At 41.3% G+C, this 24,078-nt stretch overlaps 2 protein-coding genes across 12 annotated transcripts in view; one reads left to right on the top strand and one right to left on the bottom strand.

The window, feature by feature from the left end:
* Positions 1 to 1,689, bottom strand: part of cdk8 (cyclin dependent kinase 8) — a 105,987-nt gene extending 104,298 nt beyond the window's left edge. For 2 of the 7 annotated variants that reach the window (XM_073043778.1, XM_073043782.1), the window contains exon 1: positions 1,298 to 1,687. In XM_073043778.1, coding sequence (XP_072899879.1) covers positions 1,298 to 1,425 — 128 coding nt within the window. In that variant the 5' untranslated portion in view covers positions 1,426 to 1,687. Of the gene's footprint in view, positions 1 to 1,297 lie in introns of all 7 variants that reach the window. The other 5 variants (XM_073043779.1, XM_073043783.1, XM_073043780.1 and 2 more) reach the window with 4 other exon arrangements.
* Positions 1,690 to 1,763: 74 nt separating this feature from the next.
* The window catches only part of rnf6 (ring finger protein (C3H2C3 type) 6), a 79,267-nt gene continuing 56,952 nt past the window's right edge, over positions 1,764 to 24,078 (top strand). For 3 of the 5 annotated variants that reach the window (XM_073043770.1, XM_073043774.1, XM_073043768.1), the window contains exons 1-3: positions 1,765 to 1,916; positions 13,736 to 14,177; positions 19,188 to 19,335. Coding sequence is in view for 1 of the 5 variants with exons in the window: in XM_073043767.1 (XP_072899868.1) it covers positions 19,317 to 19,335 (19 nt within the window). In the remaining 4 variants the exon portion in view is untranslated. Of the gene's footprint in view, positions 1,917 to 13,735; positions 14,178 to 19,187; positions 19,336 to 24,078 lie in introns of all 5 variants that reach the window. The other 2 variants (XM_073043767.1, XM_073043773.1) reach the window with 2 other exon arrangements.

The following is a 24,078-nucleotide window of genomic DNA, read 5'->3' as shown; positions in this document are numbered from 1 at the left end:
ACAATGGTTATCAGTCAGTAACACTACATAAAAAACTGCATTACAGTAAGGAAATTCACCAATTTACTTTCAACTCAATTTTTTTAAATCAGTTAGGGTCCCCCAATAATAATGATAGTCATGGATTATCACGTGACTCTTTTAGCAAGGTGTTTCTTTTTATTTTCATAGATTAAATTATCTCAGTTAAAACAAGCCACACAGGTTTATATAGATACAATTTTCTCTCCAAGGACATTAATGGATTATTAAGATACTACCAGGGGTTATTTTATATTAATGTTGAAATTGTGAATAAAAATGGTGCACAAGGAACAATATCCCCAGGTCAGCATCATCATTTGACAATTTGAATACAATGACAATGGCAAAAGGAATATTGCTTCAACAATTTTTTTTATCTTTCTCCCCCACCCCCACTGATCCTCTTTAAATTTATGCCAGTAGTCAACATTTCCTAATGACACAGGCAAACAATTAAAAGGCAGTCATTATCAATACTAATATTCTACAAAATGTAAGTTGGTCATAGGATAGGGGGGAAAAGCTAATGTAAAAGTGTTGAACAAGTAATGGTTAATTGAAAATAATTATTGTAAATCACATCCCACAGAAAACTTCAAAATTTGTTGAATATACTTAAAGCCAAAACAATTAATGACGAATTCTGATGAAAATAGGCTTTTCGTCCCTCTTTTCTCGATTAGTTTTCTTCAAACTGCAAACAGATTTGTCCAAAATATATTTGAAAGCCTATAATTCTAAAAATGACTAATAATTATTATACGTCTGAAACATTTGAAATATCTCTGACTGGTTAGGAAACGTATTCAAAACATTAATCAAATGAAATGGGTATAACATATTTGATGCGTTAAACTTCAAACGTCGTCAGTTAAAATAGAAATCCCAAACGATAAAAGCCTATTTGGTTTTGTACACTAATTGAATGAATGTATTTCAATTAATTTCACATTTGTTGAGATAATTTATAAGCACAACTGGAGAGAACAAATTTAAACCCCTAATTTTTGACTGTTTAACTGACACTTCAAAACACGGGAAATTTTCCTACGTACAATTCTTTCGATACAGAAATTGTTATACTCAATGAAGTAGTCGTTTATATACCTACGAAGACTCGACCAGCTGTATCAAACCAACGCTGACTTCAATTCGGGATTACATCCGATAAAGTTATTAAGGGGAAAAAAGGCAGCTCCTTCGCCAGTTAAAAACCGAGCAACGACTAGCGTGGCCTAGACATTCTCCGATCTGTGTTGGGCCCTGTACCTACCCGTCTTTCCTTTTGGCTTTGTATACGTGACCGTAAGTGCCTCTTCCAACTTTGCAACCCTCATATTCAAACAGGTCCTCTACTCGCTCACGCTCTGTTGTTAGCTTCATCTTGAAATCATAGTCCATTTTCGAAGTTTTCCGATTGGATTCTTATTTCGTTATTAATAGTATTGTTCAGCTAAAGGCAGCCAGCTCTCTCCCTCCGTAAATGGTATTGCAGAGTGTCAGACGAAGGCACCATAAAAGCCGCTGGTCGAGCTGCCGGCCTGCGGGTTTGGGCAGCTGCTGAAGTGGCCACTGTTACCTTGTGTCGTACCGCCGCTCTTCCCCAGTCCCTTCACACTCACACAACGCCGGTACCACACTGCAATACCACGCACGGCACTGCTGCGCACTGTCGCAAGCTCGGCCGAAACCACGCATGCTTGTCGTTTGCCGTACGTCGGCGCGTGCCGTCGGACTCGCTCGGCTCGTCGGAGAGAAAGCCGGTGGAGGCGGGTGGCCTGTGGTCTTCAACGGGCAAGACGCAGCACAAAAACCTTCCCTTATGGTGTTCACATGAGCACCGGTTAAGAGTCGAAGTGTGCCACTCGGCCCCTGCACTCTGCTACATTAAGGTTCTGAATCTCTACATTTCGTTATCTTCCATCTGTTGTACATGAATTTATAAGCCTCAGTCTTAAAAATGTGCAGACTTGTCTTCAACTGCACTTTGAGGAAGAGTACAAAAAACAAGTATTAACCTATCCGCCCTAAATAAATCATCATCGTCAGGTGCCATGCCCAGTTTGAGCTTTGAATGCCATGGCCCCCACACTCCTGTTTCGGGTCATTGGTATTCATTTCCAGTTCTCTGACTGCTGTCTCCATCATCATTTGTCTTTGCCTTCCTCTTGCTTTCTTCCCTTCAATCTTTCCTGTAATTACCATGCATTCTAACTCTTCCCTAATCGCAGGTCCAATGAAGTTAAGTTGCCTTTTCATGATCTCATACATTATTTCTCTTTTTGTGCTTGCTCTGTTAATGACATCATCGTTAGATTTTTGTTTCGTCTATGATATTCTTTGCATCCTCCTCAAAAACCACATCTCTTCTGCTTCAATTCGTTTCCTCATGTTATTAGATATTGTCCAACACTCTGAGCCATATAACATAACTGGATAAACATAACACGTCAGTACTCGTGAGGCGGGTTGTCATGCCTATTTAGTGTTGGTCAGTATATTCTTCATTGTCGTAAAGGTGTCTTTTGCCATCCCATTCTTCTTTTGATGTCCATGTTGCACCTGCCGTTTGATGTCACCCAGCTTCCTAAGCAGCAAAGGTTCTGTACTTGTTTTATGTCTTCCCTGTTTATTCTCAGCCTGCAGAGAGGATTCTCCTTTTTGGATATCACCATACATTCTGTCTTTTTGCAATTGATTGATAGACCTATTTTTGCACTTTCTTCAACAACTATATCAATTAAGTTTTGTAGTTCTTCTTCCATACTTGCAATTAACACAGTGTCATCTGCATATCTGAAATCATTGATGTTTTCACCACCAACTTTGATTCCCGAGATGTCTCTTATTTTTGTAATATTGTTTCACCGTACACATTAAACAAATCGGGGAGAAAACACATCTTTGTCTAACGCCTCTCTTGATTTTTGTAAACTGACTCACTTCTCCACCTAGTCTTACAGCAGCTGTTTGTTCCCAGTACAGATTTCTTATTAGGCGGAGGTCTTTCGAATCTAGATCTAGAGTTTCCTGTAATATTTCAAATAACTTAATTGTGCTTCACTATATCAAATGCTTTTGTGTAGTCGATAAAACAAACAAAATTTTAAAAGCTTATATCAAAAAGCCAACGAAGAATAGTTAAACCAGGAATGTGAGCAACTGGAAAGAATCCCTAAATAAATAGACGGCCTATATTTTTCGATTCAGAATTGGGTCTATTATCAGTGACATATATTCATGAAATGTATTGTTTTGCAGCAGCACTGCAGTGCAAGATATAAAATTTAAAGACAAATAACGAGACAGTATTCATGGGGGGTGGTAGGAGACTGTTCTTAGATATTCACTTTATTCCCCAATGACAGTAATATGAAGAGGGCATGTCTCCACATGGTGAGGTCCTTAATGATGGATACTGGCTTCCTTGAGTCACCACCTCTTGAAGATGCCCTTGGTGGTGGAAAGGTTAAGCCCCTGGTGGAACTGGCTGAGTCTAGTCCTCTGCAGTCACTTGCAATCACGTCCATATCAGGCTGTAATGCAACCAGTCAGAATGTTCTCCACTGTGTATCTACAAATTTGCAACAGTCTTTGGTGATACAGTATAGCAAATCTAAAACTAATGAATTAAAGTTGCTAGCCGCCTTTGTAATTGCATCAATGTGTTGGGCCCAAGATAAATCCTCTGAGATGTTGACTCTTAGGAGCTTGAAGCTGCTCACCTTTTCCACCACTCTCCCCTCAGTGAAAACTGGTGATGTGTTTTTATAAAGTATTTGACAAGGTGGTGTGTTTTTTGTGCAATAACCCATCAATCTAATTTTTCTCATGAGAGAGGACATCCTCTTCACATCCACCCTGTCCATGCTATTCAGAATCTTGTATGTTGCAATCACCTCTCTTAATCACTGTTGACTCCAGTGAACACTGGCATAACCTCTCCAATCTTTTCTCATAAGATAACCGATGTTCCTGATGTCAACCTAGTAAACCTCTGATCTGCTTCCATTCGTATTACATCCCTCTTTAAATGTGAAGATCATTAATGTACATAGATCTGCTTGTCATCCTTCATGCTCACCTTCCTTCAGTCCACCTGGCTCCTGTCTCACACCTCCCTTTCTCCTCTCCATTCTTATTCCCAATACTGAACTTAGATCTGAAACATTGATAATTGCTCCCTCCTCCTGAAGGTACCTCTCAACCTCTCGCAGATTGTTTGACACTCTTTATTTTTTATATTATTTCCTTGCCAAAATGCTATTTTTTGCACATTATACTCTGCCATATGAAGCTTGTATCACTCTGCAGCTTAAGTATGTTTCTTAATTCGGCAACCCATCAATGGCCATCAGAAAATTTAGCAAACATATCCTTGGTGCCTTCATCCTAGATATTTATATAAGTTATAAAAAGTTGAGATCCCCAGGCTAAATGTAATGACATACAATTCATTACATCTTGCCAATAGTGTTGTGTTTTTAATAATTCAATAACATTTGAGTAATCTTATATATACAGTATATTTGGTTAAGTATTCTTGTTCATTTAAACAATTCAGTACAGGTTATTGTGGATGTGTAAATATGTGAAATGCATACGTCATCATGCTACCATTTTGGACTCCCGTGTCTTCATTTGAATTAGTTTAATGTTTTGAAGTTAAAAAGCGTAACATTAGCGATGATATATTTTAAAAATGAACCCAAGATGGTTACCAACCCATTCAAGCACAGCAAGACGTTAAAAATTTTTAAAAGCGCACCAAGGAGACAGTAGAGTTAGGAATAAAAGCAGCCCAACATTGTTCTTTGGAAGGGAAGACACAATTGAGTTTTTTTTTAAAAGTAAGAGAACAGAAGAATTCACAGCTTACGGGGTGATAATAATCACTTTAAAAAGAGCAGAAATGCTGGCTACATTGGAATGATTGACGAATTTGATCACACAACAGGTAACTGCCTCATGCATACTGAACTAATTCAACAATAATTTGAAGCAAATGAAATCGCCAATGAGAAACCAGTACCATTTTGCTGAGTTCGTTAGGTTTAAAGGCATACAGTTTGGCTTCGAACTTTATCTTCTCCAACCGAACCAGCAGAAATGAGCTTTGCTGATATTGTCAAAGTAATGCAAGAACTTTAAAAACCAAAGCCATTGTTGATTGCAGAACATAGAATATAAGAACATAAGAACATAAGAGATAGGAGCAGGAGTAGGCCAATCGGCCCCTCAAGCCTGCTCCGCCATTCAACAAGATCATGGCTGATCGAATCTTAACTCTAGTTTTCACCGAATCCCACAAGGCAACAGTGCCAACCAACAGGGCACCATGCCGCCCATTTTATTTTATTATTCATCCCACCCAAACCCATGTGATCACAAAGGGAAAAAAAACCGAGTTGCCAATTGAGGAGAAAAAATCTGGAAAATTCCTCTCCGACCCATCCAGGCTATCGAAAACTGGTCCAGGAGATCACATGGCTGATCTAAACCTAGCCTCATGTCCACTTACCTGCTCGCTCACCGTATCCCCTAATGCCATTTTTATCCAGGAAAATGTCTATCTCCGTTTTGAATTTATTGAGTGTAGTAGCTTCCACAGCTCTCTGGGGCAGTAAATTCCACAGCCCCACTACCCTCTGAGTGAAGAAATTTCTCCGCATCTCAGTCCTGGAACGGCATCCCCTTATTTTAAGATTATGCCCCCAGTCCTAGTTTCACCCATCATTGGGAACATTCTCCCCGCATCCACCCGATCAAGCCCCTTCACAATCTTATATGTTTCAATAAGATCGCCTCTCATTCTTCAGAACTCCAATGAGTAGAGTCCCAATCTACTCAACCTCTCATCATACATCAACCCACCCATCCCCGGAATTAACCTAGTGAACCTTCTCTGCACTGCCTCGAGAGCCAGTATGTCCTTTCTTAAATATGGACACCAGAACTGCATGCAGTACTCCAGGTGTGGTCTCACCAATACCCGATACAACTGCAGTAAGACCTCCCTGTTCTTATACTCCATCCCCCTAGCAATAAAAGCCAGCATTCCATTGGCCTTCTTGACCACCTGCTGCACTTGCATACTAACTTTTTGTGTTTCCTGCACCAGGACCCCCAGATCCCTTTGCACAGAAGCACTTTCCAGTTTCTCTCCATTTAGATAATAACTTGCTCTATTATTTTTCCTGCCAAAGTGCAAGACCTCACACTTGTCAGTATTATATTTCATCTGCCAAATGTCTGCCCAATCACTCAGCCTATCTATGTCCCCCTGCAGGGTTTCAATGTCCTCCGCACTCATTACACTCCCTCCCATCTTTGTGTCATCAGCAAACTTCGATACGTTGCACTTTGTCCCTTTCTCCAAATCATTAATATAGATTGTAAAGAGTTGGGGTCCCAACACCGACCCCTGCGGAACACCACTAGTCACCAACTGCCAGTCTGAGAATAAACCATTTATCCCAACTCTCTGTTTTCTGTTAGAAAGCCAATCCTCCACCCATGCCAGAATATTATCCCCAATCCCATGATTTTTTACTTTAAGTAATAATCTTTGGTGTGGCACCTTGTCAAATGCCTTTTGGAAGTCCAAATACACCACATCCACTGGTTCCCCTTTATCTACCCTATATGTTATGTCCTCAAAGAACTCCAACAAATTTGTCAAACATGACTTCCCTTTTGTAAAGCCATGCTGACTTTGTCCTATTAAGCTATGTTTATCCAAATGCCCTGTTACTGTTTCCTTAATTATCGATTCCAACATTTTGCCAACCACAGATGTTAGGCTAACTGGCCTATAATTCCCAGCCTTCTGTCTATTGCCCTTTTTAAATAAAGGAGTTACATTAGCATTTTTCCAATCTGCCGGGACCATTGCCGAGTCCAGCGAGTTTTGAAAAATTATCACTAATGCATCCACAATCCCGACCGCCACTTCCCTTAAGACCCTAGGATGCAAGCCATCCGGTCCAGGGGATTTATCCACCTTCAGTCCCATTAATTTATCAAGTACCATTTCCTTGGTGATTTGAATCGTAGTTAGCTTCGCTCCCCCTAGAGCCCCCTATTTATCCAGTGTTGGGATATTTTGAGTGTCCTCTACTGTAAAAACTGATACAAAATATTTGTTCAGCGTTTCCGCCATCTCCGTGTCCCCTACCATTAATTTCCCGGTCTCATCTTCTAGGGGACCAACATTTACTTTAGCCACCCTTTTTCTTTTTATGTAACTATAAAAACTCTTACTATCTGCTTTTATGTTTTTTGCCAATTTACTTTCATAATCTATCTTCCCCTTCTTAATCAATCTTTTTGTTATTTGCTGCTGATCTTTAAAAGCTTCTCGATCTTCAATCTTCCCACTAGATTTAGCTACCTTATATAACTTTCTTTTTAGTCGTATACTTTGCATAATTTCTTTACTTAGCCACGGATAACTATTTTTTCTTTTACACCCTTTTTTCTTCAGTGGAATATATTTTTCTTGATAGTTGTAAAATAACTCCTTAAATATACACCACTGATCAAGTACCGATCTACCCTTTAATCTATTTTCCCAATCCATCTTAAGCAATTCCGCTCTCATACCATCATAGTCTCCTTTATTTAAGCTCAGTACGCTTGTTTGAGATCCAACCCTCTCATCCTCTAATTGAATATGGAATTCGACCATGTTATGGTCACTCATTCCAAGGGGATCCTTTACTAGGACATTTTTTATTAGTCCTGTCTCATTACACAGGACCAGATCTAAGACTGCTTGCCCCCTTGTCGGCTCAGTAACGTATTGTTCAAGGAACCCATCCCGAATACACTCAATAAACTCTTCTTCAGGGCTGCCGTGTCCGACTTGATTATTCCAGTCAATATGAAAGTTAAAATCCCCCATAATTATAGCTGTTCCCTTATTACAAGCCCCAACTATTTCCTGATTTATGCTCCGACCAACTGAGTTACAGCTGTTTGGAGGCCTATAGACTACTCCCACCACTGCTTTTTTCCCTTTACTATTTCTTATTTCTACCCAAATTGTTTCGTTATCCTGATCCTTTGAGCCAATATCATTTCGCTTTATTGCAGTGATTTCTTGCTTTATTAACATAGCCACCCCACCTCCTTTTCCTTCTTGCCTGTCTCTCCTAATTGTCGAATACCCTTGTATGTTTAATTCCTAGTCCTGGTCACCCTGCAGCCATGTTTCCGTAATTGCCACAATATCATAACCATACGTAATTATTTGTACCGTCAACTCATCAATTTTATTCCTAATACTACGTGCATTCAAATAAAGGACTTTCAAATATGTTTGACACTTATTTCCTACCTTTTCCTTTTGTACAACTTTACGCTATCTCCGTACATTCTTTCCCCTCCTGACACACTCTGTCTTTTTATTCCTCCACTTTTACCTACATCCATTACCTTCTCCATTGTCTTTTTAATTATTTGCTCTCTAGAATCCTCCCTCCCCACTAGTTAGTTTAAAGACTCTCTGCAGCCTTAGTTATATGATTCGCCAGGTTTTAGGTTTCAGAAGCAGAATCAAAAGGAAGGGGAATCCATTTCCGCTTGTGTGGCTGAATTGAAGAGATTGAGCATTGTCAGTTCAGTAATGGGCTTAATGATGCACTGAGAGATTGTTTAGTTTGTAGAATCTTAGAAGAAAGCATTCAAAAACAGCTCCTAACTAATGCACAACTTACACTAAAAGAGCAGTTGAAATCGCTGTTTCGATGTAAATGGCAGACAGAGATGCGGTTGAGTTGCAGTCAGAAATGAAAGAGAGCATCAACAAGATTGAACAGCCTGAGCAGAAACTGGCCTGGCTGAACAAATTGTGTTATATGTTGTAGGGGCTCACCTTCACCAAGCAAATGCAGGTTTAAAAGTGAAACTTCAATAAAAATGCAACAAAGTAGGACATGTACAAAGAGCATGTCAGACAGACAAAAGCAAATGGACTGCTCGGGGAAGAGAAAAAGCTAAAAAAGTCAAGTTCCAGTTTCAATAAGATCACTGGTCTGCATGCTGTTGGTTAAAAGACACTCCTCTTGACCTATGCAAACTGAAAGTCTCCCTGTTACAGCAGAGATGATTTAAAGGGAAACCAGAAAAGTCTCCATACTGTCTCAGGTCTATATGGCCACCCAAAATGGTTGGAATGTGCAGCAGAAACTCCAGTTCCCCCATTTTTACTAGCGCTGAGATGAACTTGTCCATAACAGAGGTGGTCTTCTGTGGGGATTGAGAGCTGTACCATCCAAGCTGACAGTTAAAGTGTTGGAGGAGCTACATGTTGGTCATCACTGACTCAATGCTTTGGTGATCTACCATCAGCAGATCAAGCAGCTTGCCATGCACTGTACAGGATGCCAACGTGTCCAGAAGATGCCAAGAGCAGCACCTCTCTATCCCTGAGAATGGCCTGCATTGCCCTCTCAGAGATTTTGCCGGACCATTCATGGACACAAATTTCTTGGTAGTGAATGCAACTATAAAGTGACAGGAAGTTTTCCCTATAGCCTCTACTATAGCTTCGCACAATGTTGATGTATTAAGAAGCCTCTTTGCAGGGACTGGTGTTCCAGAACACTTAGTCAGTGACAATGGACCACAGATTGTGGGGAAACTGTTTCAGTCATTCCTGAAAATGAATGGAATAAGACAATCTACATCATACCACACAGCTGCCAGTGGCTTGGCAGAAAGGTTGGTCCAGGGTCTAAAGAATGTACTGCAAGCAATGTCAGCAGAACACTCTACACCAACACTGAACCAGAAACTCATCAATTTCCTCCTTGCAACACATCTCACAACCAACAACTCTCCAGCCATGCTGTTCCTCAGTCATCCCTTGCATTCATGCTTGCATCTCCTCAAACCCGAACTCCAAAGGAGTACTGTATGTGGGACAAACAACTGAGATAAATTTAAGGCTCCTCAAACAAGGAGGTTCGATGTTTCTCTCCTGGGCAAGCAGTCCTGGCAAGGGACTACAGAGGTGATGAAAAGTGGCTACTCAGAAAGATTTAGGATAGAACTGGACCACTCTCCTACACAGTGGAGATTGCATCTGATATCATCTGGAGACGACACATTGATCAGTTGAGGAGAGCAGAGTCAATTGTTAGAGAAGAAAGTTGGCTACTTCTATTAGAACCACTTCCTGCAGTCCCAGAGTTAACTCCAACAACCACCATGGAGGAGGCCCCAGAACCTGAGATTGTTTCACAACTACTAGTCTCCCCCTTGTCAAGAGAGACATTATCCCTCAAGAGCAAGAAATTTCCCACAGCAATTAAATTTTTGGACCTGAATGGGACAATTTAAAATGTTCTATGCTGTAGATGTCTGTATAGAGTAGTTGTATCATATGATATACTAGGTATATGGTTAAGATGCATTCTCTATTGAGTTGGAGTTGATAGCTAAGCAGGAAGGAGTGATGTGTATTTAATATTTCAATAATATTTGAGTAACATTGTATACATATATATTCTCTAGAGTCTATAGTATCTCAAAGCAGAGGTGGAGGAGTATGCCTCATGATCAACTCTTCTTGGTGCACAAATATATCAATGCTGTCCCAATTCTGCTCACCAGACCTGGAATATCTGGCAGTTAAGTACTGTCCTTTTTACCTACCGTGGGAAATTTCTGGGATCATTTTGGTAGAAGCATACATTCCACCTCAGGCCAATGTCAATCAGGCTTAGATGATCTGGGCAATGGGATCAAAATCACTATGCAATTACCATCAACAGAACACTTGCAATACTAGAGGAAACAACACGCTGGAGCATTGTTACACCACCATCAAAAATGCCTACCGTGCTATTCCACACCCTCACTTTGGGAAGTCTGATCACCTGGCTGTACTTATACTCCCTGAGTATAGGCAGAGACTGAAGACTGCAGCACCAGTCATGAGGACCAAGAAGGTATGGACAAGGGAAGCACAGGAGTGCTTACAGGACTGCTTTGAATCAGCGGACTGGACTGTATTGAGGGATTCATCTTCGAACGTGGATAAGTATGCTGTAGTTGTTACCAACTTCATTAAAACCTGTGTGGATGAGTGTGTGCCCACAAAGGCTTAATGTACATTCCCAAACCAAAAGTCATGGATGAACCAGGAGGTACGTTGTCTGCTGAAGGCTAGATCTGTGGCATTCAAGTCTGGCGATCCAGGCCTGTACCAGAAAACCAGGTATGATTTGTGGAGGGCTATTTCAAGGGCGAAGGGACAATTTTGAACAAGTTTGGAGGTGATATCAGATGTATGACAGCTCTGACAGGGTTTGCAAGACATTACTTCGTACAAAGTGAAACCCAATAGCATGAATGGCATCGATGCTTCACTACCAGATGAACTCAACGCCTTCTATGCCTGCTTTGAAATGGAGACCACAACTACAGCTGTGAAGATCCCTGCTGCACCTGATGACCCTATGATCTCTGTCTCAGAGGCTGATATTAGGCTGTCTTTAAAGAGGGTGACCCCTCACAATGCAGAAGGTCCCGATAGAGTACCTGGTAAAGCTCTGAAAACCTGTGCGAACTAACTAGCGAGAGTATTCAAGGACACTTTCGACCTCTCACTGCTACTGGCAGAGTTCCCTCTTGCTTCAAAAAAGCAACAACTATACTAGTGCTAAAGAAGAATACTGTGAGCTGCCTTAATGACTATCATCCGGTAGCACTCACATCTACAGTGATGAAATGTTTTGAGAGGTTGGCCATGACTAGACTGAACTCATGCCTCAGCAAGGAACTGGACCCATTGCAATTTGCCTATCACCACAACAGGTCATTGGCAGACACAACCTCAATGGCTCCCCACACGGCTTTAGACCACCTGGATAACACAAACACCTATGTCAGGATGCTGTTCATTGACTATAGCTCAGCATTTAATACCATCATTCCCACAATCCTGATTGAGAAGTTACAGAACCTGGGCCTCTGTACCTCCCTCTGCAATTGGATCCTCGACTTCCTAATGGGAAGACCACAATCTGTGTGGATTGCTGATAACATCTCCTCCTCACTGACGATCAACACTGGTGCACCTCAGGGGTGTGTGCTTAGCCCACTGCTCTATGCTCTCTATACCCTTGACTGTGTGGCTAGGCATAGCTCAAATGCCATCTATAAATTTGCTGACAATACAACCATTGTTGGTAGAATCTCAGATGGTGACAAGAGGGTGTACAGGAGTGAGATATGCCAACTAGTGGAATGGTGTTGCAGAACAACCTGGCACTCAACGTCAGTAAGATGAAAGAGCTGATTGTGGACTTCAGGAAGGGTAAGATGAAGGAACACATACCAATCCTCATAGAGGGATCAGAAGTGGAGTGAGTGAGCAGTTTCAAGTTCCAGTGTGTCAAGATCTCTGAGGACCTAACCTGGTCCCAACATATCAATGTAGTTATAAAGAAGGCAAGACAGCGACTATACTTCATTAAGAATTTGAAGAGATTTGATATGTCAACAAATACACTCAAAAACTTCTATAGATGTACCATGGAGAGCATTCTGACAGGCTGCATCACTGTCTGGTATGCGGGGTGGGGGGAGCAACTGTGCAGGACCAAAAGAAGCTGCAGAGGGTTGTAAATCTAGTCAGCTCCATCTTGGGTACTGGCCTACAAAGTACCAAGGACATCTTCAAGGAGTGGGTGTCTCAGAAAAGCAGCGTCCATTATGAAGGACCTCCAGCACCCAGGGCATGCCTTTTTCTCATTGTTACCATCAGGTAGAAGGTACAGAAGCCTGAAGGCACACACTCAGCAATTCAAGAACAACTTCATCCCCTCTGCCATCTGATTCCTAAGTGGCCATTGAACCCTTGAACACGACCTCTTTTTAAAATATATATTATTTCGGTTTTTTTTGCACAATCTTTAATCTATTCAATACTGTATATGTATACTGTGATTTACTTATTTGTTATTATTATATTTTTTCTTTCTTCTATTTTATGTATTGCATTGAACTGCTGCTGCTAAGTTAATACATTTCACAACACACACCAGTGATAATAAACCTAATTCTGATTCTGATTGTTTGATTAAGCATTCTTGTTCATTTAAATAATTCATTTCAGGTTATGTGTATAAATTTGTGAATTGCATATGTCATCATGCTACCACATGATATGTGTGTGCCTCGCTTAAAGTAAACACAAAGATAGACCCACAGTCCTGGACTCCTGAGTCTTCCTTTGAATTAGTTTAATGTTTTGAAGTTACAAAACATAACAAATAGCTTCAAGCAATTTCCTGCACTTTAGTTCCCTGCTTTCAGTCTCCCTCACATTTTCAACAAGTTACATTTGCATTATCTCACTAACCACTTTTTTGAAGACACCAAAATGAAGTCTATCAGATTTATCAGTTTGCAGCTACAATAGTTTGCAAAGTGACACGTCACTGCTTATTGTAATTTTTCTGAATTCCTACTTCTCTTCCATTTCTCAACTTGCAGCTGACAAAGATGCAAGTGCAAAGGGAGAGACACTGAAGCAGATTGAACAATTCATTGAATTTTAATAAGAACTGTGCAGTACAAAAAGGAGAAGTAATAAACACTAGGCTTGTAGGGCCATTACCTAAACTCTCAAACTAAAGCTAAAGCCCTCAGAAACAGCTTTACTTACATCTTTAATATCTTTATTTTTCCCTTTCAGGGTTCTTTTGAAGACCCTGACCTGGAGTTACACACTGACTTCGGTTCTTTGCGGGAATGGGACCTGCTCTTGGGGTTCCATAACTGGCCATTGTTCAGCACACCAAGGGTTCGGCCTGAGAGTCTGGCTCGAATTCGGAAGCCTAAGATCTCAGGGCTCTGGCAGATCGAAGGTCAGTGTCATGGCAGGAGACCTGTGTGTCGTGGAGGGAGTCAGGATATCTGATGTGAACCTGAAGATCTGAGATCTTTGTGACCTTCAGGCACAGAGCTCGGAAAAAGCAATGTAATGGACTTCTAACATCGTAAACCAGCAAGTTGTTTGTTATGTCTGCCCGCTCGCTGGTAAACAATGGAGCCACCTCCTTCTCCCTTATTAGGGAGAGAGAGAATCTGCAGTATGTCGTATGCCGGATGAAACACAGTCTTTGGGGTAACTGCAGGTCTGTGTCTTTGCTATTGCTTTGCTCATGTTGAGTGCTCGGTGGTGGTACCAATGCTTGCTTTTTTTTTGCCAGTGGGGGTAGGGGGGAATTGTTGCTCGCTGCCGCTTACATGTGGGAGGGAGGGGAGCTGGGAGGGACTGTGGGGTTCTTGCGTTTATCTGTCGTTCGTTCTTTGGGGCACTTCTCTGTTTTCGTAGATGTTTACAAAGAAAAAGCATTTCAGGATGTATATTGTATACATTTCTCTGACATTAAATTAGACCTTCCAACCTTTGAAGGCAACACTGCAGCTCAGAAGCAGTACCTTAATACTAAATTAATTTCGCTCCTTTACAGCATCAATCTAAGTTGTAGGCTTCTTTAAGGAACATGGATTAAGGGCAGCAGGTAGTGTTGTGATCGCTGTGCTTTGGTCAAGACTGAAACGAAAGGAAGAGAGTTAAATATAATCACAATGAAACACTAATTGGCTGGAATGTGCATACTCACAAGCATGATTGCTGACCCTGTTCAGCTTCCCGCCTGCAAGGGCATCCAGACTCCGCAGCAAAGTCTGTGGTTGAGACAACAGCTATTTCTGGGACATTACTTGTATTCTGTACAATGAAGTGTGAATCAAAAAATCTGCTTAATTCTTCTTCCACTTCCTAATTTCCCTTTAATAATTAACAAGGCTTTTTTACTACTTGTTTTTTACATTTCCAGCTATATTTATCTTGTCAACACACACATGCTGGAGGAACTCAGCAGGCCAGGCAGTTTCTATGGAAAAAAGTACTGTTGAAGATCTTCTCCACAGATGCTGCCTGGCCTGCTGAGTTCCTCCAACATTTTATGTGATGCTGTTTGGATTTACAACATCTGCAGGTTTTCTCTTGTTCATACCTTTATCTTGTATTCTATTTTGTCATCCATTTATCAGTACTTTTTTTTACACTTTGTCCATTCTTCTAAGTTATCAGCCATTTTTGATACTTCCTCTGGCTGTTTTAGTTTACCGTGAATGGTGGATCCAGTCCATGTGATTTTCCTTTCTGTATAGAAAAGTACCCTTGCATACAAAACAAATATCAGGGATCAGACTTGAGATATACAGTAACTCCAACATCAACAAAAACACCTTTAAAAGAATTTCTGTACAGATTGCCTGAATATGGTAAAGAATATCTATCAACTTCAATTTTCAACTTAACAAACTACAAGAATTTAATTGCTGATGGCTATCACCATCTCAATGCTGCCTGTGTTCAAAATATCTGCCAAGTTTCCAATATACCTCCGATGTTCAAGATAATCATGTAGACTGAATAGAGAAGTTCTACAAAGGCCACCAAAAACTGAATTTGTTTTCATGGGTAGAGAAAATGACATCATGACACCAAGTACATTACACTAAATGGAAAGAGGAGCATGAAATTTGCTGACTCACATGGAGGTATTGAAGTCTCTAAATAGTTGGAATGGAGAAAGCAAAAAGCAAGTGTTGAATCTTCTCTAGTTGCATAGGAAGGTGCTGTGAGAAGAGGAGTCTATGTCAGTACAGATGGAAGAGCGAATCAAGAAGTTGGAAGGGAGTGGAATTTTAAAAAAGGTAATTTTATCTCATAGTGGCTCACTTACTCCTCCTTCAGACACCTTGGGAAAGGTATTTGAAATTATGCTGATGGTTTCTTGAATGTGAAGGCTGATGGAGTGGAAAGTGACAACAAGAGCAACTCAGCCTTGGTGTCAGTGAGAAGTGATTAGAATGGAAGTGCAGGATGTCATGGTCCGGTCTGAAGTCTGCATTCCGGTTCACGTTCTGGTCCGCGGTCTTCGGACTCTAGGTCCTCCGACTGTCCCTTTTTTCGGTTGGGCTCAAGCATTTGCACCTGATGCTCATCTTGTTGGCTGGGAATATAAGTGGCTCTGGGATTGAGTGTAGTTGGGGGCTCGTCTCATCAGTCCCCGCTTGCAGTAACCCACTGGTGGAAGGTTAGTTCATTCAGTGAGTTATGGATTTGGCTGTTCCGTAGCCCACCGAAGTTACCGGCCGCCTCGAGTCTTGGAGCCACCCCAGACCGAGCTCCCTTCCTGTCCCTCGCATTTGTCGGGTAAGCCAGGCCAATTGCCGTTACCCTGCGACTGGTTCTGTCCCTGTCCCTCGCCTCCTTCGGGTAAGCCAGGCTGATTGTCATTACCCTGCAGCTGGTCCTGTCCCTTGCCTCCGTCAGGTAAGCCAGGCCGATTGCAGTCACCCTGCGGTTGGTCCTGTCCCTTCCTGTCCCTTGCCTCCATCGGGTTGTGTCCCGCATCCTGCCTAGGAGGCTAGCTCCAAGCCTCCAAGAACTCCAAGCTCCAAGACTCTAGCCTCGAGATACCCAAGCCTCCAAGCCCCAAGACTCTACCTTGAGCTACCCAAGAACCCCAGTCTCCAACTCCTAGAACCCAGGCCTTGTCACGTCTTCACCTGGTTTGGGGGTCCGAGCCTGAGTCAAGGCCCAGGCTCTGGATCCGGGTCCAGTCTCGAGCTTGGAGTCCACCCCAGGCTCCTTGTTCGCAGTCCCTTGTCCTGGTCCTGCTTCCCTAGGCCTGTCTGCGACCTGTTCCATCCTGTTCCAAGTACTTCAGTGTCTACGTCCTACATTTGTGTCCAGTCTCAACGCCCCCCAGTATGACACAGGAAGTGGAACTGATATGGTTGATACCCTGTCAATGCTGGTAGAAGGAAGCCAATTTGGGGAAATTGCATCAGACCCCATGATGAAGAATGTAGGCTAACTATATGGCTTTACACAGCATATAGAAGTACTGTGCTGAAACTCAAGGTTTCTTTGTACATTCTTAGCTCCTTTTAAATTATTTGGAGTATGGTTAATTGTTTAGAGATAGGTGTACTCTTTATTCCATTTTGAAAACTTTTAAAGTTTAATGGTTGCATAATGGTCAGGAGCTTTATTCAAAACAAGTCCATGTATGTAGAGCACATGTATGGGCAGGGGAATTCTAGGAAAATTAAGAGATTAAAATTATGATATTGCATGGCTCTAAATGATAACTTTATATACTGGGATCAGTTCTCATACCAACAATTCATTTCCTCTCACCAATGCTGCTCAGAACACAGATTTTTATTGCTCCAGATTCCAGCAACTGCAGTCTCGTGTCTTAATCCTTTTTGTCACTTCCGTTAAATGACTTGCTTTTCCTTTCAGCTTGCAGTTCTCATTGCATTAAAAAAAACTTTTCTCCCTGTCTGAAGATGCTAGCAAATGCTCCGTTTTTCATGTATATTCCATATTCAGATTTAAAGCGTTTTATTTGATTTTACCATCTTTGGTTACTGTACAATTTTAGTTGATGTCTCCTGCACTTTGCTGCCCTCTGCTGATAAACCAAAGTTTCCAACATCAAACTGAAATCTTTGGAGCAAAAGCTCTGACCAGGAGTACTTTCGAGCCTCCATACTAAGCAGTGATGCAACCAGTCACAATGCTCTCCATCGTACATTTTCTGGAGTATGTAGTGACATATCAAACCTCCTCAAAGTAAAGCTGCTGATGTGCCTCTTTGGTAAAGTATCAATGTGTTGAATCAGGATAAATCCTCTAAGATGTTGATGCCCTGGAACTTGAAATCCCTCACCTTTTCAATTGCTGAGCCTTCAACAAGGATTGGTGTGTATTCTCCTGACTTCCCCCTCCTGTAGTCTACAATCATTTCCTAGGTCTTGCTAACATTGAATGCAGGATTGTTGTTGCGACACCACTCAAACAGCTTATCTGTCTCATTCCCGTATGTCTCCTTACTGCCATCTGATACTCTGCTAACTGTCATCAATGATTTATGGATGGCATTTGTGCTATGCCTAGCCACGCAGTCATGACTGAGAGAGAACAGTGCAGTGGGCTAATCATGCATCCTTGAGGTGAGCCTGTGTTGATGGTCAGTGATGAGGAGATGTCATTACCAATCCATTCTGATCCAGTTGCAGAACAAGGTACAGAGGTCCAGGTTTTGAAGCTTCTTGATTAGAAGTAAGAGAGTGATGGGCTTGAACAGCGAGCTGGAATCAGTAAACAGCAGCCAGAAAAAGTGGTTGAGGCAGGTAGAAGCATTTAGATATGTACATGGACAGGAAAGGTTTGGAGATATATGGGCAAAATATGGGAAAATGTGAATAGCTCAGGTGGGAAGCTTGGTTGGTATGGACCAATTGAGTGAAGGGAATGCGTCTGTGCTGTATAACTCCATGATTCGATAACGATTCATTTCTCATTCCATTAACATCTATAGTAAATAATATGCTGTATTCTTGTGCATTGATAACAGGAGCCATTGCCAGATCCCATCTCATGCTGAAACATTTTATCGTGTGATTCTCCCGTTTCACTGCAACTTTTTTTTCAGTTGCTATTGATTTATTTGTAAATTGAGATAAATGCCTGGATTAGTAGGGGGTGGGTTAAAATGAGTGGGAGAAATATTGTCAGTAGTTAGGTGAGGTAACGATTTAACCACTACCCAGATGCAGTGTGTTTGGATATGTTCACTGTGCTTCCCGTTACTTCTGTTTCTGTTTCCTTTTCACAACCTATAAATTAAAAACAAATAAAGTTAACAACATAGTAGTTAGATAATGTCATGTCAAAAATGGAATCGGGTTTAATAATTATAGAATTATCTACGTTTTAGAAGATGGCACCTACTTTTAACTAACACTCAAGTACACAGCGTTTGTAATCTTACATGGCAGCAAAAATATGTACAGAATTTTACTCAGTTTTGAATTTGTTCTTACAATCGTAGGAAATACGGAATAAATGCATGTACTTTATTTCTCACCACTTTAGAAATCATAAAACCTTCTTTTTGCATTGTAAGTATTTGTAGTTCAATGATCGGTGAGGTATTGAATTACTGACCATGGCAATAAGGGAATCACAATATATATCCAAACTGGAATGGAATGGAATTGAAACTTAAAGCTTACATTATTTCTGTTGTTCTTTGTGCTTTTCTTTGCAGTAAAGCTTGAAAAGGAGTGAAGTTGTATCAATGTAACATTGGTGAATATCTGAAGTGTATTCTATAAATCAGACAAATGACAGGAACTAATGCCAGTAATGGGGGTGAATGATGCAGAACCACTGATCAATGAAAATTCTCTGTTGCAGTAAGTATTGATTTTTCAGACTTGAGCCATAAAGTGAAGTTGGCAAGGTTTTAAGGAGTCAGAAAGTGATCCACATACTGTGGAGCAGTCCAGCCTTGGCATCTTAGTCTAGTTCAAATTCAGGTCATTAGGGATATATAAGATGTTAATAGTGCAAGCTCACCAACACATCTGCTGATGAAGGGCAAATGGAGATGTCTTGGATTTCTCATCATTACTTGAAATGTATGTGCAATGCCCTGGTAAAGGTTTTACTGTTAACATAATGGTCTTTCTGAGGAAACGGTGTTTGGGTTACCGTTGGAGATTAGGAATGTGGGCCATCTAATGAGGAGAGTGGAACAGGGAGAAGGTTCAGGAGAAGGCTGGGGAAGTGGTTCTGTGACTGGCACCCGTTGTGGGTTTTTGCCACGGAAACCAGTGGCTGTTAACGAGGGGGTAACAGGGCATATTTCCAGAGATGCTCAGCAAAAGGGGGTTTCATATGTAATTTGCCATTTGTCATCCCAAGTCTGAATGTCATCCTTGCCTATGTTAATCAGAAATATAAGCAAAATATTTAGAAAATACTTAGCATTTCATTCATGGCCTTTCATTTTAATGAAATGCTAATTATCAATGAGATGCTTCCTGCCCTGCTGAATATTTCCAGCATTTTTAGTTTTCATTTCAGATTTTCAGCTCTGTAGTTTTGTTGGTTTTCTAAATTAGAGAGGCAGAGGGTTGTTGCTGATTGGCTGGGTGTGATGAATACCTGTATTTTTCTTGGACTAAGATATTCTTTCTTATTTACTTTTGAGCAGTAGCTGCAACTAGCGCTCTACTGAGATAATGCTGCTTAAATGGCAGAATCAATTCTGTTCATCTAGCTGCATAATGCACATATTATTCACCATGCAACAATTCCAAGAGAGATATAGGGAGCAGCATCAAAATTATAAAAAGCCATTCTGACTGCAATAAAGCCTCTGGCTCCATTAATTGTGATGGACTATAAAGTATCCTCCTGAAGTCTGGCTGCTCAGAGAAATTCAATTCCATCATACTTCTATCTCATAGGGCATTTAAGCTGTAGTCCTGACCACTTGGTTCTCAATCTAAAGCAATTTAAGTGCAGAAAGTTGTGAAGCAAGACTGCGTCATTGCCCTGATGTTGTTTTCTCAATTGATGTTTCTGTAACTTCCTCCAAATACAGGTTAAGGAAACCAGCATCAGCATCCTCTTCCAGTCCAATATCACAGAGCCGTCCCTAATTTCAGTCCAATGGCCAGGCGATATCATTCAGGTGCCCAGTTCCAGTCTTCTGAAACTGATATTCTATTCCAAGTTTTATTCTGCCAAGAGATTATCTAGTGGAAAGAGAAAAATGATTCAAAAACATTTCAAAACCTTCTTGAAAAAATGCAAATTTACAGTTTTTGTTTTAATCCACCTAGACCTATTTTCAACTCATTTAAATTATTTCTCCTCTAGCTATTTATATGCTTTCTCCTTTCTTTTTTTCCTCTAGAATATTGAAGTCTTCATTTTATTATTGGTGTTCCTAAAGGCCTCCTGACTGAAATACGTTCAACTTATCACACTTATTTCACTAGAACTAGTGTACAGGATGCCGTTGTTTTGGAATGCTGCTTGCCAATATTTTCTTTAGGGTAATTAACAATGGATCAATAATGTTAGCCTTAGCAGCAAATACACATATACTGTGACTGAATAATTGAAATTGGTTTATCATTGTAACATGCACCAAGATACAATGAAAAGTTCTCATCAGATCTACTAACTTATTGCCTGTTACCCCACTGGCGTCTCAGGCAGCAATGAAGGTCCTTCATCTCTGGTAGTATTCATAGTTTCATCCTGTCAGTAGCTTCCTCTTGGTTTTCACTACTGTCAGTCATGCAAGTCCCAGGTGGAGACTTCGGAATACCGTCACACACAGATGTAGAAGGATCTTTCATTGCTGTTTCTGTAACAATTTTGTTTTACCAGTCAGGGTTGTTAGCCCTGAGCTGTACCCCTGAACCAGGATGACCAGTGGACCACTCTTGATCTAGCATCTATTCTTTGACCTGTTTGGCATGGGTGACCCTACCAAGAGCCAAAGCATAATACCCCGACTCCAGCCAATATAGCTCTTCATGTCATTCAGGCAAACAAGGTTGTAGTCCTCTTGGAGGATCCAGTCTGATTATGTCACACATAATTACATCAACTTTAGTAAAAGGAAAACAATTTAAAAAATGGATCTTCATATGGGAAGCAGATTTGGTCTTTGTATATTCACTAAATGCTTGATAGTTCTATAGAATCATATAACACTACAGCACAGAAAACAGGCCATTTGGCCCTTCTAGTCTGTGCCAAAAATTTTCTTCTCCTTCTCCTTCCACATCTTTTCTTCTACTAACAGCTGCAAGGCAGCAGGGCTGGACAGCATCCCAGGGTGCATCCTTAAAGTGTGTGCTGAACAGCTGGCTGGTATGTTTACAGACATTTTTAATCTGACCCTCTCCCAATGCATAGTGCCCTCCTGTTTCAAATTGTCCATCATTGTCCCTGTACCTAAGAAAACCAAGGTAGCATGCCTGAATGTTTGGTGCCCTGTCACACCTCAATAATAAGCAAACGCTTTGAGAGGCAGGTTATAGACTTCATCTGCAGTATGCTACCAGCCACACTGGACCCCCTACAATTCACCTACCAATGGAACCAGTCTACCAATGACACCATAGCTACAGCACTACACACCATCCTCAGTCACCTGGAGAAGAGGGATACTTACATTAGGATGCTGTTCCCAGACTACAGTGCAGCATTCAACACCATCATTCCCTCCAAACTTGACAGGAAGCTCAGAGACCTCAGCCTGCACCCCACCTTGTGCAGCTGAATCTTAGACTTCCTACTGGATTGTTGACAGGTCGTAAGGAAGGGCTTCCTCACTTCTACCCCTCTGACCCTCAACACAGTTGCTCCCCAGGGTTGTGTCCTGAGTCCCCTTCTCGACTCCCTTTACACCCATGACTGTGCTGCCACACACAGCTGCAATCTGCGGATCAAATTTGCAGAAAACACGACTTTGATCGGCCTTATTTCTAGCGGTGATGAGACAGCCTACAGAGAAGGGGTTGACACTCTGACACAGTGATGCCAGGATAACAACCTCTCCCTCAATGTCCAAAAATCAAAAGAGCTGATTGTGGACTACAGGAGGAACGGAGACAGGCTCAGCCCAATCAATATCAATGGGTCTGCAGTTGAGAGGGCGAGTAGTTTCAAGTTCCTCAGTATACACATCACTGATGATTTTGCCTGGACTGTACACACTGGCTTTGTAGCAAAAAAAAAGCACAACAGCATATCTTCCACCTCAGGTGACTGAAGAAGTTCAGCATGGGCCCCCAAATCCTCAAGGCCTTCTACAAGGGCACCACTGAGAGCATCCTGACTGGCTGTATCACCGCCTGTACGGGAACTACACCAACCTTGATCATTGGGCACTGCAGAGAGTGGTACAGACAACTCAACGCATCTGTGGATGTGATCTTCTCTCCAGTGAGGAGAATTACAGCAGCAGGTGCAGAAAGAAGGTCTGGAAGATCATCGGGGACACCAGTTGGCCCAACCATAAACTTCCAGCTGCTTCTGTCTGGCAAACACTACTGCAGAATGAAACCCAGGACTAACAGACAACAAAACAGCCTCTTTCTACAAGTCATTAGACTTAAAAATTCACATGTCTGTACATTGCAACAGAGTCATAACGCAAAGATTTTTATTCACTCACGTTGTGGAATGGATTTAAATAAATTCTAAATTCTATACCTCTGCAACGATTCTGTAATTCAGAGCACAAAGAGTAAATGCATTATTCCATTCCAAACCTGAAAGTTTCTTTGATCAATACCACCAAACCATTACTTCCATTTTTTCTTGAATATATTGTGGCCAAGAATATTAAGATTTCAGTTATCCCATTTTTAGAATCATGGATTAAAAGAGTCATTACAGTGCAGAAGAAATCATTGGCTCCATCAGATCCATATGCTTTTGCTAAAGCAATTCAGTTCATCTCACTGCTACTATTCTTGCTGATATTTTTCTTCGTTTAAATTCAGCTTGAATACATCTGCAGACAAATGTGAGGTATTGCACTTTGGGAGAACAAACCTGGGTGGGATTTATACAGTGAACGTTGGGGCACTGAGGAGTGTGGTAGAAGGGCGGATCTGCGAATAAAGATTCATAATTCCTGGAAAGTAGCATCACAGATAGATAGGGCCAGAAAGACAGCTTTTGGCATATTGGCCTTCATAAATCAGAGTACAGAGTTGGGATGTTATGTTGAAGTTGCATAAGACATTGGTGAGGCCAAATTTGGAGCATTGTATGCACTTCCAGCCACTTTCCAATGGGGAAGATATCAATAAGATTGAAAGAGTATAGAGAAAATGTACAAGGATGTTGCTGTGACTTGAGGACCTGAGTTTTAGGGAAAATTTGACTAGATTATGAATTTATTCCCTGGAGCATAGGAGAATGAGAATAGATTTGAGAGAGAGATACAAAATTATGAGTTGTATAGATAGGTTTAATGCAAGCAGGCTTTTTCCATAGAGTTTGGGTGAGACTAGGACTAGAGGTCATAGGTTAAGGCTGAAAGGTGAAACTTAAGGGGAACTTGTTCGCTCAGAAGATGATGTGAGTGAAATGAGCTGCTAGCCTAAGTGGTGGATTCA

The sequence above is a fragment of the Hemitrygon akajei genome, chromosome 4, assembly GCF_048418815.1.
Source record: "Hemitrygon akajei chromosome 4, sHemAka1.3, whole genome shotgun sequence".
Classification (NCBI taxonomy): domain Eukaryota; kingdom Metazoa; phylum Chordata; class Chondrichthyes; order Myliobatiformes; family Dasyatidae; genus Hemitrygon; species Hemitrygon akajei.
This window is presented reverse-complemented; position numbering and strand designations above follow the sequence as displayed.